This window comes from Neolamprologus brichardi, chromosome 11, assembly GCF_056152115.1.
Source record: "Neolamprologus brichardi isolate AB-2024 chromosome 11, ASM5615211v1, whole genome shotgun sequence".
Lineage (NCBI taxonomy): Eukaryota > Metazoa > Chordata > Actinopteri > Cichliformes > Cichlidae > Neolamprologus > Neolamprologus brichardi.
Window position 1 is genome coordinate 24,019,718 of NC_142114.1, and position 23,693 is coordinate 24,043,410.

General features: G+C 39.5%; 2 protein-coding genes across 3 annotated transcripts; both read left to right on the forward strand.

Moving 5' to 3' along the window:
- The first annotated feature begins 1,517 nt into the window (after positions 1-1,517).
- LOC148100566 (C-type lectin domain family 10 member A-like) lies at positions 1,518-13,125 on the forward strand. The gene is made up of 8 exons (XM_087848403.1): positions 1,518-1,605; positions 5,923-5,984; positions 9,371-9,448; positions 11,342-11,389; positions 11,552-11,818; positions 11,907-12,070; positions 12,198-12,310; positions 12,423-13,125. The coding sequence occupies exons 2-8, from the start codon at positions 5,942-5,944 to the stop codon at positions 12,547-12,549; spliced, it is 840 nt and encodes a 279-aa protein (XP_087704529.1). The 5' UTR covers positions 1,518-1,605; positions 5,923-5,941; the 3' UTR covers positions 12,550-13,125.
- Positions 13,126-18,725: 5,600 nt separating this feature from the next.
- Positions 18,726-23,087, forward strand: LOC148100567 (putative C-type lectin domain family 20 member A). 2 transcript variants are annotated; one of them, XM_087847824.1, is made up of 5 exons: positions 18,726-18,798; positions 19,612-19,971; positions 20,059-20,385; positions 22,465-22,565; positions 22,950-23,087. In XM_087847824.1, the coding sequence occupies exons 1-5, from the start codon at positions 18,726-18,728 to the stop codon at positions 23,085-23,087; spliced, it is 999 nt and encodes a 332-aa protein (XP_087703950.1). The 2 variants fall into 2 exon arrangements, with proteins under 2 accessions (XP_087703950.1, XP_087703951.1); XM_087847825.1 differs by having other exon boundaries at positions 18,762-18,798; positions 20,059-20,400.
- The last annotated feature ends 606 nt before the right edge of the window (positions 23,088-23,693 follow it).

Consider the following 23,693-nt stretch of genomic DNA (forward strand, 5'->3'; position numbering starts at 1 on the left):
TTCTCCCCATCTTAGACGAAATGTGACCTTAAATGTCCGCTTCTAAGTCATGTTCTTCTCTACACACAACTCTTGGCCTCCAGGGCATAAAACTTTGAACATAATCTTTTACTTTACCAGAACTAGACCTAATCTAAATCCTGTCTCATTCACTGCTGAAGTTCTAGTTCAATGAACACATGTGTCGCAGTTTAAAATTAAAAGAGGAAGTAACGCACACCCAAGAACTGTGTGTGTGTGTTAATGTCTGTGTCCCTTCAAACAAAGAAAAGGTGAACATATATGGTGAGTTTTCCTCACTTTACACAAAATATGACATTAAATATTCTTTTCTAATTCCTGTTCTTCTTTAAACACAATGAATGACCTCCAGGTCATAACCTTTGGACTTATAACTCTGATATAAGTCCATACAGCGCACCAAGCACAGAGAAAATTCAACCTCAGTGCTTCAGAATTCTCCTCAAAATTCAGAAACTGTTTCTGTCATTTATCTGCCCCAGAACTTCATCATATGGACCTCGCCGGGTCCTGCAGTCCTCTGATGAGTCCTCTGAAGAGGAAATGGATATTGAGTCTAACAGAATGAGCCCCTCTTACTGCTCTAGCCACAATATTCTGAATTAGTCGGCCAGGGCTTGCACCTGGGTTTAGTACTGTCTCCCCAATAGATGCATGGAAGATGTTCATGTCTGATAATATAATAGAAGAGGTGCTGACATGCACAAACATGGAGGCACGAAGAGTAGCCACAGACAGGGGAAAAGAGTGGAAAAATGTAATCAAACATAAGCTCCTGGCCTTCATTTGATTGACCATTCTTGCAGGAAGTGAGAAGAACTGGGATGTACCAGTTGGTGTGTTTTTGGGAGTCCTCTGCATAACCCATTGTACAAGGCCACTATGTCAATTCATAGATTTGAAGATATTCGCCATTTCTTGCACTTTGATGACAAGAGGACCAGAGCCTACCGACTGAAAACAAACCACATGGCAGCTCTCCGCTACATATGGGGCCTGTTCCTGGTCAACTGCAGGCAGAAATTCATCCTCAGTGATTGTGTTACAGTGGATGAACAACTTGTGCCTTTCAGAGGGAAGACCCAGCTTCTGCAGTATATGCAGAGCAAGCATACAAAAGTGATACAAGTGATACAAAAACTGCAATTTCTTAAAATTAATGAAAAAATAAATAAAAATGCAAAGGGCCTCATGTCACAAACATGTTTTATGAGGAATACCTCAAATATAAGAATGTTACAAGTCTTAGTTTTAAAGATTTTGAAGAATAACAACCGAGTTTATAGCAAAATGCATTGTTTCTATTTGGGGTCATTTTTGACCCCACTCGTGGAAGAGTGTAGGTATTGGTAGGTTGTGCATCCAAGGGTTAATCCAACCTTAAAATGAAACCAACAGCCTTCGTGTTTTGAAACTAAAAAGAGGAAGGAACAGCGCCCAATTTTAACTGTGCATGTTGTTACTCAACAACACACACACAGACACAGACCCAGGGCAATTCTTCCTGGATCATTTATCAACATTCAAGCCAACACAGTCCGCATTGGTTATTCTTCTGGACCTCAGCGGATCCACCAAATTCATGTAAGTATATCAACCATTCACCGATTTATTTCTTTTCCTCAGACCACGCCGGTGTCGTGCCAAAGTAGGTATCCCCGACAGAATTTGTTTCGCAAAAGTTTTGCGAGATCCCGAGTTTGTTTTGCGAGATCTCGCAAAAGTTTTGCGAGATCCCGAGTTTGTTTTGCGAGATCTCGCAAAAGTTTTGCGAGATCCCGAGTTAGTTTTGCGAGATCTCACAAAACTTTTGCGAGATCCCGAGTTAGTTTTGCGAGATCTCGCAAAACTTTTGCGAGATCTCGCAAAAGTCCGTCTTAATTTGTTTTCTCCCATGTCCCCTGCGGGGCTCCGTAATTATAAGAAGTGTTTGTAAACTAAAAATCAACAATGTGGGATACTATTTGTCTGTGATTTGGACAGTCCAGCGTGTGCTCCCGATGCAGGGGAAACAAATTCTGTCGGGGATACCTAGTTTGGCACGACACCGGATCTGTTAATATCAACAACGCTGCAAACTCAGAATTGTACAGCTGATTCTTCCCTTCAGACCACGCCGGATCTGTTACTTCAGCACAATAAACACTGATTTTCCTTCAAAATCAGTTTACCAAGAGCCACAAAACCATTTCTGACTCGATTTTCTGAAATTCTGTCACTTAAACATCCTGACAGCACCAGGTGTTTTCTGTCGGACTTCCTACTTCAAAGCCTCTCACACACCGCCTGCAGCCAACGGTGTTCCAGATCTACTGGCGTTTAGATCTACTGGCGTTTAGATCAACTGGCGTTGGTCGAACAGATGTGTGGCAGTCTTGCGTTTCAGGAGCTGCTACCGATAAACCAGCAAAAAAAAACGCCAAATGTGTCATCTGTGACACTTGTGAGGTTATCTCGAACACACTCTGTCAGTCTTGATGCCGTTGAACAACAAAATGTTTACAAATGTTTCGAGTTTACCTGGTGATATCCTCATGCGCGACGCGATCGCGAAAACAGCAAACAATTAACACCACGCCGATGTTGTTCACAGGACAGCAAGAGTAAACGATCGTGAGACTCTTGTCGTCGTTATCGTCCCCCTCGCACGTTTTATTTCTCCGGTTTCAGCGTTTTTGTTGCACAACTAAAGCGAGCAGTTTACTTTGTGCACTAACATGGAGTCGAGTCAACCAGCGCCACCTCTGACCAAGTGCCACAACCTACAGCCAGATCAACTTGTGACACACATCTGCAGCACGTTTGAATTCGTTTCATGCACAACACATTTGTACCTTTCAGTTGTCTCTGTCTGTGCGTCATGCTAATAAACCTTTGAAAAGAATGAAATGATATCATATATTTCCTATTGGCCTACATTTGTACAACATTCCAAATTATATATACAAAGTCATAGAAATCACCACCCCTGTTCATCATGATTTTAATATTCTCTTTTTCCATAACAATGAAATACGCCTTGGACAAATATGACATATCAATATTTCATCAGTGTTGTCACATCACATCCTGTAAGCATCGTCTGCCTGTGTCTTTTCTCTGGAAATGAATATTTCCAGCCAATATAGGCAATCCATCAACATGGCTGGAGAGTTGGTGGTTATATACAGTCTGTATAAGTGTGGGTAATCTAATGAACATTTGTAAGGAGATGGCAGTTACTGTGAATTCACAGCAGTTACACAGTGATTAGTAATAAACAGAGCCAGTGAGAGTGAGTGGATTTAAGAAAGTCAGTGACCAAGGTGTGGCGATTGGTTTGTCATCTGTTTTTGGGACTGGAGAGACGTAGAAATCTTTTGTTTTAAATCTTAGTTAGGAAGATTCCTGTTGTAAAACAAGCATTTTGTGTGAGAAATGTAAGAAGTACATCTGCAGAAAGCACACAGTTACATTCTGTCCATCATGTGGACAAAATTGAAAATGTTGAGCATTGAAAAACTGAGAACGTTGGGCAGGTTCAAAAGAAATATGTTTGTAAGAGCAAAAAACCAAATTGTTCCTAAAATACTTATGGAAAGTCTAACTGTTGTATGTCTGTGTTCTACATGTTTATCTGATGGGAAATAAAGTTGCTATTGTTTTATTGCAGTTTCTTGACAATTCTGAGTGGATCTACACAGTACGGGTCAAAATGACCCGCAACAAAATCAATGTCACTTTTTTGTTTTTCAACATAATACAAGCGTTAATTTCCAATACTTGCATGTGATCTTCAATTTGTAGCAGATCCACTATCACATAGCAGCTAGAGCAGTCTCCAATGCAGGTCAGTCCACTGCTGCCACCTGTGGCCAAATACCACAGCCTACTACTAGATTAACTTGTGACACATCTGCACCTGCTGCTATGATCACATTGAGTAGAGGCTGAGTGGCTGCACTTACCCACTTACATTCAGATCTACCCACAAACATGTTGAAAGATGCAATCCCAGCAATGTGGATTGTCAACACTAAAAACAATCAGTAAGCGAACACAACAGGGATCAATTTTTTCTGTTTATTTAGCAACCACAACATTTGTAGTCGCCTTCTGCAGAGGGGAAGTCCACACACACTGTGTGGTACCACTTCCCATAGAAGGTGCATTCAATCTGCAAGAAAAATTAGATTGTCAGAGCCATTCATCTGAAGTCAGGCTCTTGAGTAAAGCAACTAAACATGTTACAGTGTGCAGATACTGCATATTTCTGTGCAACAGTCTTATCTGTGTATCACTTGATGTTTACATGCGTCCTTTAGGTGCTCTAGTGTCTTTAAAGTGCAAAGGCATGCAGGTCACCTGAACTATAATTCCACTGTCGGTGCATCAAAGTGACATGTCACCCAGTGATGCTGAAGTAACCCAGTCAAGGTGCTTCCATCTGAGGTATTGATTTCGTTATCTTACCCATGCTAACGACATGTGATGTTACAACACTGGTGAAATATTAGTGTGTCTATATTTGTTCACGACATTTTTCTTATGGGCAAAAGTATTGATATCATGATGAACAGGGGTGGTGATTCTTATGACTTTGTGTATATAATTTGGCATTTTGTAGAAATGTAGCCTGATAGTACATACATGATATCATTTCATTCTTTTCAAAGGTTTATTTGCATGACGCACAGACAGAGACAACTGAAAGGTACAAATGTGTTGTGCATGAAACGAATTCAAACGTGCTGCAGATGTGTGTCACAAGTTGATCTGGCTGTAGGTTGTGGCACTTGGCCAGAGGTGGCGCTGGTTGACTCGACTCCATGTTAGTGCACAAAGTAAACTGCTCGCTGTAGTTGTGAAGCAAAAACGCTGAAACCGGAGAAATAAAACGTGCGAGGGGGACGATAACGACGACAAGAGTCTCCCGATCGTTTACTCTTGCTGTCCTGTGAACAACATCGGCGTGGTGTTAATTGTTTGCTGTTTTCGCGATCGCGTCGCGCATGAGGATATCACCAGGTAAACTCGAAACATTTGTAAACATTTTGTTGTTCAACGGCATCAAGACTGACAGAGTGTGTTCGAAATAACCTCACAAGTGTCACAGATGACACATTTGGCGTTTTTTTGCTGGTTTGTCGGTAGCAGCTCCTGAAACGCAAGACTGCCACACATCTGTTCGACCAACGCCAGTTGATCTAAACGCCAGTAGATCTGGAACACCGGCACTTAGATCACTTCAGACAGTTTCTTACGTCATTGTTTTCAACTGTAACTTGTGGATCAGGTGCTTCAGCACCCCCAAAGATTTCTTCCTTTTTTTGACAATATTTGCTGTTTGTGTGACACACTACTAAAAATATAAAAAGGATTCAGTACTTGGTTGAGACGTAAGATTTTAACAACAAAAGTATACATAACCCCTCCCCCCTCCCAAAATGGTTTGTTCCAGCTCCCCTACTCTACCTCTAGCGCCGTTGCTGCCAGAGCGATGGTGGCTGAGACGCAGCAGAGCGGAGGTGTTAGTGCCTGGCTTAAAACAGGACATATTAGCTGCATTTAACCTTCAGTTACTCTTTATATAGTTAGGTAGGAGTCAGACCATGTTTCATTTTAGCTGAAAAACATTACACCAGGTAACCTGCAGTGTTGAAAACGTGTTTTCCCACGATGTTTGCTACCCTATAATCCGCCCTGCTCTGTAGTAAAATCAGCGACATTTGACCCTGGTGTTGCTCCCATTGAAATTTATATAACCCATTTAAAATCTAAAACTTAAAATTGTCCGCAGCCTGCTGTTGTTACCACTGTCCTGTTTGAAATGGATACTAACTAGCTAACTGACTGAATGCCCATTAACCTTATAACTCCTGTTGTGTGTGTGTATGTGTGTGCGCGTGCGTTTGTGTACAGAGAGACAGCCAGGTTCATAATGGATATGAGGACGTTTTCTCAAAAAAAGGAGCCACATTCAGGTAAAAGTGTAAAATCAAATGATCCGTCAATCAAGAATAATGTTGGATCAGCGTTTCAATGTGTATATCTTTTATTAGATGTTCATGTGGTTTGGTTATTTGCCTTTTGGTTGAAAGTACACTGAGAGGGGACTTTTTGTTAGTGATCTTAATAGTATTTTTCCATATTAATGCAAATTTTCATCTAATTAAATACAATCTATTTATGTATGATTGTCAGTCCAAAGAGGGAGAGAGGAAAGAGGGGAATGTGAGGAGAAAGTACAAAGACAGGAAGAACCGGGTAAGAAAACAGACCGGGAACAGTGACAGGCAAAACAGAAACTATTAAACTGACAAAAAGAAAAAGAAAAGATTTTATTCATACAATCTGGAAGTTGTGTTCTCCCCATATTAAAGCTGCTATACAAAATCTGCAAAACAAACTGGGTTGAAACATTTTAGACCCTTTTTAACAACATTCCAACATAACATTATCATTGATCAGGGAGATTAAAATTAATGATATATTTTTATGTGGTTCAGCCACAACTCTACTGTTGTGTTAAAATGTACAAAACAGTGATGTTATGTTTTGTGACGAGGACCCAGGCACAGAGAGACTTGATAAATTTAAGAATCTTATGATTTAATAAAGAAATTTGCAGACTTGCACAGAGATGGTAAAATTATGATGACTGATAACGGAGACAAAGACAACAGACGATGAGGACAGGGAGGAACAGGGGTTTAAATGCACCAAGGACACAGTTATAGTGATCTCGGGACAACTGGAGACATTTAAGGATGCAGGGACTGACAGAGACAGGGAAGAAGTCTCATTGTGACGTGTAAAGTTTATCTTGCCTGGCTGGGCAGCTCTCTGGGTGCTTAGCACCCCCAAAGCTCTGATCCTAGAATCGCCCCTGTTGTGGATCACAGCTGATCCGGATATGGAGCGGCGGAGCTCCCCTCAGACGCTACTAGTCGTTCTCTGATTCAGCAACGCGTAATTTACCCTATCTAATGATACTGAATTTCAAACCCATTAAATGCACGCTCGCAGAAGGAGGAAAATGCCCTCTCTGCCTCACGCGGATCTTCGCCGGGTCTCGCACTGTACATTACCAAGCACCTAAATATAAGGAAACTCCGGAACAAAAAGCTATATAAGTCTGACCGTCTTATTTCTGCAGCCACTGTAAAACCATAAGGTGTTTCTTCCGTTTCACCACGACATATACATTTCATGTAAAGAAGATCCCCTGTACATGAGTATTCAATTTGGCACGATCCCGAAATGAGCATGCCTTTCTCTAGATACGGATGAAACTACTACAGCCCCTGCAGCATTATCATCAAAATTACAAAATTACTTCAACACAGTAAACCTTGACGTGCTTCAAACTAAGTTTCCCTCAAGCTCACGGCTGGCTTGAGTCTGTTAAATCATATGTCAACTCCCCGGACCTCTGCATCCGGTATTACTCTTTTTCTCACAAATAAGTATATCTCAAAATGATCCTCTGATCATAACCTATTTTAAACCAAGGTCCCAAGTCTTGGTAGATGGTCAATCTCCAGTACGGCCACGCCAGACCACCTACTGGACGTCTCCAGTAGGGAGGAAGTCTGCACTTCTGAACTTGACACTTATTAAACCATAAACTGACCAATAACTCTTATATTCTCTTATTCTTTAATCACACATTGGTCTCTTTTCTTTCTTATTTCCTTAAAACAACGCCTTGAGTTACTTTTAGCTCAGTATTGTTTCTTACGAGCCGACCTTGAATGCAACACTACTTAATACTTTCACATTGACTCAGGCAAAACTCAAAACAGAGATCAACGAGTAACTTCTTGACTACAATTTTAGAATTACATCCAATGCAGCACAATTTCAGTTTAAGAGGTTTGTGCTTACCTTTTTATATGGACCCACAGTAGTCAAGGAACCACCCGTGACGTCTGCCCGTCTGACCACCAATCCGGCTCGACCACCGTGGAAAGTAACACCGCTGAGACTACACTGCCCGCATCCTCCACCAAAGCTGTTGCGAAATCGATCAATGTAGAGCAGTGAGACAAACCACGGAGGCCCCAGAAAAGTGCAATCAAACGATGAGTTTATTAACAGCCCGGAGAAAACATCAGCATATGTCTTCTGACCAAAATACATGTTGTGTGGATACTTATAAAACAGTGGGGTACACGCCCCCCCATGGCGTCAATTACAGATTAAAATAGGTTCCAGACATTAGTCACAGTTAATCGTACATCTTGTACATCTTTAATAGCTATAAGCAGACATAGAACTTATCTTTTCTATAACATCTTCCATACAAGGTAATAAACTTCGAGCCCTCAGGACCTCTGGGGCTAATTATATATTCTGGTCATCTGTTGCCAAGTAGAGTAAAATATAGTAAGACACCAAATGAGTTAAGGCCTCAGGCCTGACACATTCCTAGATTATATGTGTTATATGTATTTGTAAGCATGCATTGCAGTTATCCTTCTATGTTCCAGTTTCCCTCAGCATGTATCACCTGGACAGTCACGCCAGTGAAGCTTAAGACCCTTAATGAACCGAACATCAACTCGAAATAAGCACAAATATGCAATGTGTATGAAATACTTCTAACCGTACTTGTAATAAAAGTTAACATAATGGAAGGATCCTCAAATGGACATCTTCAATAAACAACTTTAATGCAATATCAATACTATGAGAAATATTATTAGATGAAATAATGCTGTAAAGAATGTTATCAATGCAGTTATAATGATGCAGATTATATGGCAGCAATAAAATAATTTCTGTATCTCCACAGAAATGGAGATACAATGAGATAATTATTATGTTCTATTGTTTAAACACAGAGCAATTGCTCAGTGTACAAGTCCCAAAAAACTCAGCAGCAGGGCGGTAACTACGGCAGAGGAGAAGGTCATATTAAGAACTAACAAATGAACACAATCAGCAAGTAAGCAACGCTTTTCAAATGCAGTGTATCAAAAAAGATTTTCTAAAACTCAGGGCTATTGATGTGAATCAAAGTCTGCATCTCTATGTGATTACTGTTTCAAGTCATGTTGGTTTAGGTGATGTTTTCTTCAGTAATAGTAAACAGTAATAAAAGACTGTAAGCAAATCCAGTGGGTCAGATACTGAGATATGTGCAGCCACATCAAAGGCAAACTTTCCCTGTACAATCTAAGGCAAAGTTCCAGAAAAAAAAAGACATTTTTAAAAAGAGCTATGATGTCTCAAATTAGATTTAAGATGCTGAATTCTGTCAACATTGAGCAAAAACATTTTGTTCATTCAAAGTGACCCAAAGTCTACGAAAATTGTGGTTGTTTGAAAACTGCTTAACTCCATTTACTCTTTAAACTCTCAGTAAAACAGGACAAGGAAGCTGCACATGAAGAAATGAAGGTTGAAAATAAAGCAACTGAACAAACTCCTGATACAAATGGTGAGTTATAAGAAAAAAAAACGACAACAACAAAAATCAAACAAAATTACTCTGTGTTAACACAACTGGAAGGAGGGATGAGAATCGAGAACTGGTTTCCAATAGTCCAATTCCCTGGGATTGTTAGTCTGCCTGCCCATCAATCACACTTATTGGTTCTTCTGCTCTCAATGCGATCAGCTGATATTACTTTGTGCATTGTATGAAAAGTATGAGATCCACTATTATTGGAGTTTATTCAGATCGCAGGCTTTGTATTTCAAAGCCCACCCTGCTACAATGACACACATTCTCACTGATATTTTGATACACATGCCATTTCCTTACCAAGTCATTATTTCATGCCAATACCTTTATTTTGTGAAAGACAGGTTAGATTTGTAAATCTAAAATGAAAGCTCTCAAGTTGACCCAAGCAATTTAAACCTACAAAAATAATGTTAAAACATTTTATTTTGATTAAAGAAACACAGTTCTTCAATACAAAACATGACAAAATTCTCTCTCCACGAACGAAAGACATGAAGAAAGAAAGGAAGGAAGAAAGAAAGAAAGACTGACTGACTGACTGACTGACTGACTGACTGGGCCTTTGTCCAGAAGAACATGAAATTAGAATAAACATTGAGGGCAAAGCAGAACACAAGATGAAAGGAAATCATAATATAATTAAGATACAATGAACAATCTTGTCTTGATGCATGCTCAATCAGGAAATCCAAAAAACTTGATTCTGTTCATCTGGACGTCGCGTTTTCATTGAGAAAAACGTTTCATTACTCATCCAAGTGACTTCTTCATTCTCAGCTGAATGCAGGTTTCTCCAACTTAAAAAACACTACATTTGCATAATGACTGAAACTAGCACCACTGACTACAATATGCATATTGTAATGAAGACTGAGCAGTGATAATTGATGAAACCATGGTCAGACATGCAGTCAGCTGAGACAGATCGGGAGACATTGTAGCAAAGACTCCTGTAATATTTTAGTTTTCCTTCTTCAAGCTGACAACAGCAGGAAAGATCTTTGTTAAAACAGCATTTATAACTTTTAATTGACTGCCGTTCGTGCATCAAGGTGTTGCACTAATGTGTTGCACTAATGTGTTTACTACTTTGAGGAAACTGAAGTAATACAGAATTCTGTCTGTAATCAGATCTGCCTCCAACATTATGTTTAATTGGATATTATAAGTTCTTGACATAGATTTTTCATAAAACAGTTTTGAATAAATTACCAGATGTCAGTCATATTTTTGTTCATCTCTGTTCCTGGACTTTGTAAAGCAATTCTTACCAAAGGCCATTTTTGGACAGAGTATTTAAAACAGAAATGTACCCATGAAAAGTAACTAAATGTTTAAAACTGTGTAACCTTTGACTGAAAATAAATAAAAACTATTATACAATGGAATACAAGTTTTTGACCATGTTTCTGAATTTTAGGGCTTTTCAAACAACATTTTTTAAGATGTAATATCTCCCACAACGATACAAAACAGAAATGATAAAAGCTGTCATCGACCCTGAGTTTTTTGTCTGAGTTTGGAGCTTTTGTATTTAAATTTTTACCTTTTCCTGTATATATATTGTTCTGAGTTTTGGGGGTCTGTTTTACATTTAACAAGGTTTAGCTTTAGTTTAGCCTTTAGGTTTTCTGATTTCGTTTTCTTTGTGATTATAGATCTGTTCCAAAGTTAAATCATTTCTTTCTACCTCCAATATGTATTTTGTGCTTGTACATAACAGAACAATGCTTAAATAATTAGGGATCTTTGACACATTTCATTGTATTCTAAAGAAAACTATGAATAATTTTGGTTGTTGAAATAACTTTTTTTTTTTGCTAGATAAAAAGTCATCTTGTAATAAATCTTTTCCATCACTAGCAACATGCTGGGGAATTCTGTTACTAATTATGGTCCTTCGATTCTACTGTGAGTATAACTTACACTTTGGTCTGACGTGTGTAAGGACAAAGTAGTGTGATGTTTTATATTTGATTGTGTTTTTGTAACAGTTATTGTTACACTAATTTACAAGAAACATATAAATATATTCAAACCCCAAACCAACTGCTGTTCTTTGTAACCTTATAGTCTCCACAGTTTTAGAAAAACGGATCGCAAACTTGACTGAAGAGACACAGATGCTCAAAAAGAAGAATGAGAAGCTGGAGAACCTGACACGAGACTCGGAAAAACAACTTGCAGAAAACCAGGAGCTCAAAAAGAAAAATGAGGAGCTGGAGAAAGAAAAGAAAAACCTAACAGAAATAATACAACAGATGACGACACAATTGAAAGAGCTCAATGTTAGTCGAGCTCAGTGGAGCATTGATGCCTACTGTCCCAAAGAAAATAACAGTATGTTCCAAATATATTTGTACAAAATTACCTAATTTAACATAGATATGCACTGATGCTGTTTATTAACCGTTCTCTATTCTTGCAGACAGAATATGTGAGCCTTGTCAGAAGGGATGGGAATATGCTGACTCCAGCTGCTATGGAGTTAATAACCCTTACCGTGATCAATGGAAAACCTGGGAAGAAGCTCGAGAAAACTGCAGAGGAAAGATTTCAGATTTACCTGTTGTTATTAATGAAGAAGAACAGGTACTGAGAAAACTGTGGGACACTTTATTACAGACTTCATGAAAATAAAATTATAATTTCTTTAGATTGAAAGCTTTCTTAGAGCAAATTGTTTAAATAACTCTGACAACTTTCTCTTTGTCCTCAGAAAACTGTCAGTGAAAAGAGTTGGAGATATAATGGAAACAAAGGATACTGGATTGGTCTGAGAGTTGAAGATGGGAAATGGACGTGGCTGGATGGAAGGAATCTGACTAATAGGTAAGAGACACTTTGAATCAATACAAATTTCAAGTATTTCCCAAATCTGTGATAAATCAATTACAGTGTACCAGTGTCCATCAGCCTTGAGCAGAATTGTTGTTTTCCTCAGCTCCTGGATCGACCAGCCTCCTTCTGATGGTCACTGTGCAATCTCTGTCAAAAACCAAGGATTTAAATCAGTGAGCTGTAATGAGAAGAACCGATGGATCTGCAAAAAGAAAGCTTTGTCAGTTTGAATACTGCAGTAAAACTTCAGAGGACTTTTGGATAGTCTCAGTCTCAAAATATAATATTAATGATGATATTAATAACCGGTCAACAGAGGGCACTGCATTACTTCAGATCAAACAGTTGTTGCCTGAAGTATTTGCACTGAGATTATTTCATGTTGCAATGATAGTTATTGTTAAGCTATGTTATATTAATGACAAATGTTTTAGTCAAGCCAAGAACAACACTGTTCAAACTGCTGTAACATGTAGAAGAAGGACAGCTGGCCTCTACATTTGGACTTTGTTAATCAGTCACAGTGTCAACATCAGCTACAGAGCAGCAGAGAAGAACAGGAAGTTCAGCTTATAATTGAAGTCTCATGTTGTGTATTTTGCATATTGTTATCATATCAGCTTCACTTTTTTTAGTGTTGTTAGTAAAGTTTTGATTTTATTCATTTACATTGATTGAAATGAAATTATGGATCCATCCTGCTTTGTATCACCAGCTCAGCCTGGTGGTGGTGCTGTAAGGGTTTGGGGGGTATTTTCTTGGCACACTTTGGGTCATTTATGCCAGCATAAATAAAAATGGCACAGTCCACCTGTGTATTATTGTTGAACATGTCCATCTCTTCATACCCACAATTCTTTTGGCTGATTCCAGCCAGATAAAACACTATGTGAGTTCACTATAGTCAAACTGCCTCCACAGTCACCAGATTTCAGTCCAGTATCAACCTTTCAAAAAGATTTTGAAAATATGTTTTTTATTTGGAATTTGAAAAAAGCTTTTTTAAATGAGTTAAATGTTAAATGTTTTTATTCAGAGGTTAATTTTTTTAATCAATTTTTGATTTAAGTATTTATTCATGGATGAATAATTCATTTTGAAATATTGATTTATAAATAATGGGCACGGTGGCACGGTGGTTAGCACTGTTGCCGCACAGCAAGAAGGTCCTGAGTTCAATTCCACCATTAGGCCGGGGTCTTTCTGTGTGGAGTTTGCATGTTCTCCCCGTGTTTGCGTGGGTTCCCTCCGGGTACTCCGGCTTCCTCCCACCGTCCAAAGACATGCAGCTTGTGGGGATAGGTTAATTGGATAATCCAAATTGCCACTAGGTGTGAATGTACGAGTGAATGAGAGTGCGAATGGTTGTCTGTCCCTGTGTGTTGGCCCTGCGACAGACTGGCGACCTGTCCAGGGTGTACCCCGCCTCTCGCCCTATGACAGCTGGGATAGGCTCCAGCGCCCCCAGTGACCCTGAAAAGGAGAAGCGGAAGCGAATGGATGGATGGATGATTTATAAATAGTGTTTTTATTCAAAATTAAATTATTAAAAAATAACTTACTTTATTAATGTTTAAATAAATAGAATCATTTAAAACCCATTCATAAATCAATTTACAGATGCACATTATATTACACAATATTATTATTTAGCACAGGAGTCTTTATTTCTCTTGTGGTCCTACATAAAAATAGCAAAAAGTATGTGGAAGTAGTCAAAGGCCAAAAAATGTGTGGAGCACTATTTTGTGAATGCTAGCTTGAATTTACATTTAAATGATGTGTAACATTCACACAATAATGTTCCTGTTTCTCTTTATTATTCTAGTTTCTTCTGCATGTTTTTGTGGCTTTTAACCGCTTCCACATACTTTGTGCTAATTTCATGAAGGACCACAAGAGTCTCGCACATCGAAATAAAGAATCTTGTGCTTCACAGCATTAACACAACTAAATCTAAAGTTGACTAAGCTGACTAAAGTTATCATGTTTTTAATGGTGAGAGCTGCTCCACATGATTTAAAAAGTGTCTTATTTGCCTTGACACATGTATTCTCTTCCCCACAAGCATCAACATTTTGGGATTTTTTTTCATGAAAAACAGGGAGCATGGGAGTTGGTTTCCTTATTTTGAGGCTCAGTTTGAACTTAAGCAGGTTGTCTTGACTATATATACATGTCTAAATGCAATGAGTTGATGCCTTGTGGTTGGCTCATTAGTTCTGCGTGGTGTGGGGAATTCACATCATGGATTTCCAGCTGGCAAATCTGCAGCAAGTGTAAGATGCTATCATAATAATAATAATCTCAGGAATATTTCTTGGACCTTGTTGAAGAATTAAGGGAGTTATAAAGGCAAAGCCAATGTCATCTCAGGACACATAAAGTGTCCAGTGAGTCTATATGTCAAAAGCAGAGGTTAGTTAGAAGAGACAGAGTTACACTGGTGAAGCAGCAGTTTATTATGATGCTCTGTGGTATTTCTCAGTGTACAAGTCACAAGAAGTGTCTAGTGACTTGTAGATAAGAACACCCCGTCTTCAGTGTGAAGCCATATATGGAGTCATCTTACATTCTCAGGCAAAAGCAGAAGCTGGTATAAGACAGACTGGGCACTGAGGACGTTTATTATGATGCTCTGTGGTATTTCTCACTGTACAAGCCACAAGAAGTGTCTAGTGACTTGTAGATAAGAACACCCCGTCTTCAGTGTGAAGTCATAAAAGAATGTAAGATTCAACACATCTCACATTCTCACGCAAAAACAGAAGCTTATTGCGGAAGTTTATTATGATAATTATTATGTTCTATGGTTTAAACACAGTGCTATTGCTCAGTGTACAAGTCCCAAAAAACTCAGCAAAGTCTGCATCTCTATGTGATTACTGTTTCAAGTCATGTTGGTTTAGGTGATGTTTTCTTCAGTAATAGTAAACAGTAAAAAAAGACTGTAAGCAAATCCAGTGGGTCAGATACTGAGATATGTGCTGCCACATCACAGGCAAACTTTCCCTGTAGAATCTAAGGCAAAGTTCCAGAGAAAAAAATACATTTTTAAAAAGAGCTATGATGTCTCAAATTAGATTTAAGATTCTGAATTCTGTCAACATTGAGCAAAAACATTTTGTTCATTCAAAATGACCCAAAGTCTACAAAAATTGTGGTTATTTGAAAACTGCTTAACTCCATTTACCCTTTAAACGTTCAGTAAAACAGGACAAGGAAGCTGCACATGAAGAAATGAAGGTTGAAAATACAGCAACTCAACAAACTCCTGATACAAATGATGAGTTGTATAATAAAAAAAAACAAAAACAAAAAAACCGACAACTAAAAAAAAAAAAAAAAAATTACTGTTAACACAACTGGAAGGAGGGATGGGAATCGAGAACTGGTTCCCAGTAGTCCAATTCCCCGGGATTGTTAGTCTGCCTGCCCATCAATCACACTCATCGGTTCTTCTGCTCTCAATGCGATCAGCTAATATTACTTTGTGCATCGTATGAAAAGTATGAGATCCACTATTATTGAAGTTTATTCAGATCGTGGGCTTTGTATTTCAAATTTACACTCTTTCACATATGTAATTTCCCAATCATGTGTATTTGATAAGCTCTTCAACCTTAATTATTTCTTGAGTTGTAATGATCTAATAAAAAAAACTGACAATGTGTATAACTACATAAAATTAGAGTTTAGGCCAGAAACATAGAACTAAACCAGCAGGAAATGTGGTTGTAGGGAGGAGGGTGACATTCTAGTCAGTCTTTAGTAAGCCCCAGTCAACATGAGTGTAACACTCGTTACCAGAACCCTGGCATGACACACACTCAGAGACCGTTGGATGAGTTTGAGTGCACTTTTATTAACAGTGTTGAGAGCTGGAGGCTCTGTGGAATCTGTAGCTTCAGCTCAGCTCTTGTCTGCCTCTGCTCCTCCAGCCCTCGGCAGCTATTAGAAATATGGAAGTCTTGGTTAGCATGATGAAAATCAGCTGTGCCAGCCAGCCTTGCTTGGCACTGTGAACCCACATCTCTACCCTCCCTGCAGGATAGCCTCAAACCACACCCTCCTACAACAAGGCATTATTTCATACCAAGACCTTTATTTTGTGAAAGACAGATAAGATTTGTAAATCTAAAATTAAAGCTTTCAAGTTGACCCAAGCAATTTAAACCTAAAAGAATAATGTTAAAACATTTTATTTTAATTAAGGAAACACAGTTCTTCAATACGAAACATGACAAAATTCTCTCCCCTCCTGGTTAAAGACAGAAAGAAAGAAAGAAACAAAGAAAGAAAGAAAGAAAGACTTTTAACAACACATCTATTCCCAATAAATAAACATTAAGACATCACAAGTTTTGTCACAAAGGGGAAAAAAACAAAGAACAAAACTGTCACATGAACATAGGGCTGAATTACAAATGGCCATCTATAACAGAACACACCACATTCTTAAAACACCACAGAGAAGAAAAATATGTTAAATTATCCATCAATGAGTAAAACTGAAACTCTGCTTGAACTCTATATTTAACCAGCAAAATGAAAATACTATCAACCCTCTTCTTTGAAATATTATCAATTAGGGCAGGGCAATCTGGCCAAAAATATATATCACGATATATATTTGAAAATACAAGCTAAACTTAGCATCATTGTTGTCTAAGGGCATGGCTGTAATGTTCTCCCATCACACAGAGCTGAAACGATAGTTTTCACATAGAAAACAGTTTAACTAAGAACTGGGTACTTTTCTGTTGAATCGTTTTCATGATGTTCGTTTGTCAGCTGCGCTCAGACAGGATGGAAATAAAGGTTTAAAAAGACCTCGAGTCCTTTTTCATGTACTCGTGGTGGCTGCAATTACTCAAACCTTCAAAACACAAAACTAAAATGTTGCCAACTGATTTGGTAAAGAGAATTATCCAAAGCAGACTTCAGGTTTACCATCATTTCTCATATTCTCTTGATCTTACACATAACCAGATATGAGTCCGAGTGCTCTGTCATGTGGATAGTAAACTTTTCCAAGTCCTAACAAGAAGAAAATCTAAAGGTTTCCATCGAATGAAACTAAAAACTGAAAATAAATAGAGGAGTGCTCTCTCCTTCCTATGCACCGCCGGCGTCGAGCAGAACAGACCCACGCTGACACCTGGCAAAGGTGGACTTCTCGGTCAACACGGGCAATGAGCTTGCATCCGGCTGCCGTGGCAACACCGTTCACCGTGTGATCACTGGGACAGGTATGTCTTATATCAACATCATCACCTGCAGCACATCCAACATTTACTTAGTTTCAGTGAAATTTAGTGGTGACTTTAAAATCATTTTATTTGTCTTGAGCCTCCATCTTTGGAAGTGGTGCTGTGTGAGACTCTGAAAGCAAGTTTTGCACTTTTAGAGGAGATGCACTAAAACTGTAATATCATTTAAAAAAATACGCTGAAGCTAAACAAACAAAGAATAAAATAAAAACTATTTGTTCTCTATGATTGGAACTGACATGTGAAATGTGTCAGGTTGCGTCTTCATCATCACTGATTTGTTTGGAGGAGTCAAGCTTGAACCCTCTTTTGTTTGAATTATGATAATTACAACATTATTCAAATAACACTGAAGTGGTCGGGCAGAGAATCAGTGCTGTATCCATGCAAACACATGCACAGCAAGCAAACTCACAAACCTCGGCTTTGGATTCAAATGAAGACACAAACATTTCCAAGTGCGTCCATCTTTGCTGATGATGCAGCAGACACGCTGAACTCCAGTCAGGAGGAGAAGCGTGTTCTTCCACTCACAGAGACTGAAGCCTGAAACCAAACGGCCCGTTTCCTGTGTTTAACCTCAGTCCTAGTTTCATGATTCGACCCCTGTGACATTGTTTAGCTCCAATTCACAGCCCGTTCTGCCAGACGTTAGTCTGTTTGCATCTGTAATAACTTTGAATAAGTCATCTTCAGTTAAATGATTCTGAGCATCTTTAATCAAATGCACTTTAATGAACACTGGGCTGCTTTCTAAAACCACTTTTACAAAGTCTCTGATGGACATGGGAGGAGGAGCGAGAATGACATATATATCAGATGAAGAGTTCTGACTGTGTCACAGCTTAACAGACGTCTCATCGTGTCAGGTATGTTATGCATATGTTTGTTTTGGTTTATTTGATAATCTCACACATTCGTTATCTGGTATTCTAATAAACAAAATGATGATAATTGAATAAAGACAACATTTTTTAAAGTTGAACATTTCTAATGATATATATGTTTGATAGTTTTGTTTGAATCATTAGATTAGGATAGAAATGAAGTGAATGACAGAGACATCTGCCTCTTTGTTGATGCTGGTTTAAGTGTTATGATTAATAATGATAGAGCAGCTGCAGATGAGATTCATGAGGACGTTCTTCACAGTTTTTCAGCTCTCAGCCATGAAGGGGTGTGGACTGATCCTCCTGCTGCTCTCAGGTCTGTAAACTCATCTCAGTCGCCTCATTTATAGTTTGAATAAAACTTTTGATATCAGAAAATCAAAGAAAGCACAAACTGAACTGCTCCATAGTGATTATTTTAAAGGTGTCTGTAAACAAGCTTCAAGCAGTCACAGAAACACTCGTACAATCTCCAAAGATCTTTGTCATGTCAACTAAACTTCTAAAGGTTTCTTTGGGTCCAGTTAAAAGTTTGATTGACAGTTTAATAGTCGGTAGTTTGTAACAGTTTGTATAAAGTGAAGTAAAAGAGTAAAAAAAGAAAGACAGGAGGGAAGAGAGAGTGCATGAACGTGGCTCTGTTTGTGTGCACTGCTGAGAAAAACACGTCTTTATTTTATTTTATGTGTAGAAATCTGACTGAAAGCCTGCTGCAAAGCCGTCAGCTCGCTGAAAAAGATCCTGACTGCTTTTATCATGTCCGTGTGCACATGTTGTTTAGCTTTGAGCCTCGACAACTAACACGTTGTTTTCCTTTATTGTGCACACTGAAGAGGAAAAATCATCCAAATACATGTGCAATAAGGCCAGAGTGAAAAACAAACTTAACACTGTTAAAGCAGCTTTTTAACCTGATGTGTGAGTTTTGCCCTGGAGCGGGAAACCAGTGTGTAGGTGTCCACAGGCATTGTAAAACACATTTTAACCAGTATACGAGTTACAGATCTTTTGAAGGACACATATATTAACAGACCACAACACTGTTCAAATCTCTGTAAATTCTCCTGATGAGTAAAATCAAGCTGAGATGAGTCTGTGACCGCGCTGACTGACTTGTGTCCTCTCTCAGGTTACGTGATGGTCTGCCATTTTCAGTCTGATCAGTTAGTCAGACAGCTCCACCTCGTTGACATGCAGAAGTCCTGGAACGACGCTCAGCAATACTGCAGAGATGAGTACATTGACCTCGCCACCGTTAACAGCTCAGCTCTCATCCAGGAAGCCCAGAAGTGGTCGGGGAGCACAGAGGTGTGGATTGGACTCTCCAAGAGCGGCTGGAAATGGTCTCGCCTCGGTCCAGTTCATTCATCCTGGTTTCATTCCTGGTCCCCGGGACAACCAGGGACTGGGGAGTGTGTTACAATATCTAGTGATGGATCATGGTCCACAAGACAGTGCTCAGAAAAACATAGCTTTTTCTGCTTTAATGGTGAATGTTTTGAACTTTGGAACCAGGGTTTGACAAACTGAACATTTGAGCTGCAGGTCTGAATCCGTCTGATCTTTTTTCTTTCAGGCATGAGTGGCATTATCGTCCCGGTGTCGACCTTGATGACCTGGCCTGATGCTCAGTCTTACTGCAGACAGACATACATAGACCTGAGCAGCATGATTGATTCAAATGTAAACACCATGGCCACTAACATGTTGACATCTTCTAATCAAGCCTGGATTGGACTGTATAGAAATTACTGGACGTGGTCAAACTCGAGCACAGCCTCAAACCTGCCGTGGGCGCCTGGGCAGCCTGATGACACTCAAAACTGTGCCACAATGAATGCATCAACGGGCTCCTTCTACAGTCATAATTGTAATGAACAACGCCCCTTCCTCTGCTCCAGAGGTGAGTCTGTCCTCTGTGTTTCTGCACGGTCTGGTCCTCCTGGGCTCATCTGGACACTCTTGGCACAACACTGTTGATCCTTTGGGTGGCGCTGTCATTTGGTGTTTGCTCTCTCTGTGGTAGAGTATCACTTCCTGTTCCTGTTCCAACACAGGAACAGGAAGTAGTAGTTGAATAGCTTATCTGCATACCAATTTAATTAAAAACCTTTAGATAACTTCTGTTTTCATAGTATAATCTTCATGTGCAGCATGGCCTCTTCACCTGTCCCTCGTGCACTTTCCTGCTCATTGTGTCAGATGTTTAGTTACTCCTTGGCCTCCTTTAGCAGTAGTGATACTTGTAACAAATGTAGCATATTTGCAGCTCTGGAGGCCAGGATTACTGAATTGGAGACTCGGCTTCGCACCCTGGAGTCACCCGTAGCTAGCCAGGCCCCTGTAGCCGGTGTAGCTGAAGATAGTGTAGGCCCCGCTAGCTATTCCCCGGCAGACCCTAAGCAGCTGGGGAAAGAGAGTGGCTGGGTGACAGTGAGGAGGAAGCATAGTGTTAAACAGAAGCCCCAGGTACACCACCAACCTGTTCATGTGTCTAACCGTTTTTCCCCACTCGGCGACACACCCGCCAGGGGTCAAACTCTGGTAATTGGTGATTCTGTTCTCAGACATGTGAAGCTAGGGACACCGGCAACCATAGTCAGTTGTCTTCCAGGGGCCAGAGCAGGCGACATTGAAGGAAATTTAAAACTGCTGGCTAATGGTAAACGCAAATTAAGTAAAATCATAATTCACGTCGGCAGTAATGACACCCGGTTACGCCAATCGGAGGTCACTAAAATCAATATTGAATCGGTGTGTAACTTTGCCAAAACAATGTCGGACTCTGTAGTTTCTCTGGTCCCCTCCCCAATCAGACCAGGAGTGACAATGTGGGCTTCATAGATAATTGGCAAACCTTCTGGAGGAAACCTGGTCTTGTCAGGAGAGACGGCATCCATCCCTCTTTAGATCGAGCAGCTCTCATTTCTAGAAATATGGACAAATTTATTAAACCCCCAAAAATATGACTATCCAGAGGTGTGACCAAGAAGCAGAGCTTACACGCCTTTCTGCAGCTCCTCTCCTCCTCCAGACAGAAATGTAAAGGGGGCACATGGTGGCAACGGAGGCAAGAAAGGGGTAAGGGTTGTGTGGGGTGCTCTGAATAACTGTTTTTGTCATGTAATTGGATTGCACTTTGTCAGAACTCTACCCTAAAACCTGACCAACTTGGGTGTCCCCCCTGAAGGCTTAGCTTCTGCAGGTTTAGCTCTTAGTGTCACTGAGTCACGCAACCCCCCCGACCACATTAAGGTGGTAATCACTCAGGGGGAAAACTGAAAAACAAAATAACAAATAATAAAATAAAATAACCCTACATGACATTTACCTTAATTAGATGCCCTATATTAAATACATTAGAATCCAACCATAGTACTTCTCACTATTGCCAATATTAACAAAACTAAAAAGGGTAGGCCAAGTTATATAAAAAAGGCAAATCTCCAAGTCTTGAAAAATAGAAATAAAGAATACATTAAAATATCCATCCAGATCTTCAGAACCAACAACAAAAAATCTATCTTAATTTGATGGCCTAAGTAAAGTATCAAATCAATTTTATGTATATAGCACTTTTAAATTATACATGCTTCCCTCGGGCAGTATCATCAGAAGACATAGCATACATTTTCACTGCTATGCTGATAACACCCAACTCTCTCTGTCCATGAAGCCAGATAACACACACCAATTAGTTAAACTGCAGGAATGTATTAAAGACATAAAGACCTGGATGGCCGCTAACTTTCTGCTTCTTAATTCAGATCCTGGTTCTACTGGAGGTTTCTTCCTGTTAAAAGGGAGTTTTTCCTTCCCAAGTGCTTGCTCATACGGGGTCATTTGATTTCTTGTTTTTTTCTCTATATGTATTATTGTAGGGTCTACCTTACCGTTTAAAACGCCTTGCGGCGGCTGTTGTTGTGATTTGGCGCTGTATATATAAAATTGAATTGAAATTCTGCCTTTTCTTTCTCTGCAGATGTCAAATCTTCTCGAGCCTTGAGGTCAGTGAAGGTTCAGCTGAGGGCAGGATCTGCAGACCTGAACGACCCCACAGTGCAAGAATCCATCCTGCAGCAGGTCAGAGGACACACAGGCCCCGATACAAGGAACAGACTGCTATGACTACTGTGAAATGATAGAGAGCAGTGAGTCTGTGCAGTCCAAGTTCAGGCACATGACAGCACACAGCTGCAGACATACGGGGCTCATTTAATGGAATCCCATCGATTTTTGTTATCTAACCTTTTTTCATTCTTAACTTGAAGAAGTCAGATTACTGTGAGGAGACAAAGTGACCCAATGACAGGCAATGAGGCCTAATAACAAACTTCAGTTTCATCACCAGCCAGTTCATTTAGTACATTTCCCCCAGAAACAGCAAGAACAACATTTTCTGCTCACTACGGAAACAACGGCTGATTAATGAGGAGCTTCTGTTAATGTGTGAAAACTGTGTTTCAGGTGAGGGAGAAGCTGCTGGAGCAAGGGATCAGAGAAGAGGTGAAGCTGAGGTGGAAGACGCAGCCTGATGGGAAGATTTTCCACAGAGAGGAGGAGACAGCCGGTTACTGTGAGAAGGAAGACTGTGGGTCGGTTTAGTCTGAACGTTATTGGCTGATGTTCCTCACATGATCTGCTGTGTAATTCAACTAATTTCCATCTCTATACTCTGACTGCTGGACTATAATAACGTAGCTTTGCATGACTGATAGTTGGAAATATTCCTTATTTATCCTAAGCTCAGATCAAAGAGTGTCTGATGAGCTGTTTTATGCCTCTTTGTTTCTTCTGATTGGTGAAGCTAAAGTTTGCAGGTGGGCAGGTCATATTTTTGTTCATCTCTGTTCCTGGACTTTGTAAAGCAATTCTTACCAAAGGCCATTTGTGGACAGAGCATTTAAAATAGAAATGTACCCATGCAAAGTAACTAAATGTTTAAAACTGTGTAACTTTTGACTGAAAATAAATAAAAATATTATACAATGGAATACAAGTTTTTGACCATGTTTATGAATTTTAGGGTTTTTCAAACATTTTTAAAGATGTAATATCTCCCACAAAGATACAAAACACAGAAATGACAAAAGCTGTCATTGACCCTGAGTTTTTTGTCTGAGTTTGGATTTTTTGTATTTACATTTTTGCCTTTTTCTGTACATATAGTGTTCTGAGTTTTGGGGGTCTGTATTACATTTAACAAGGTTT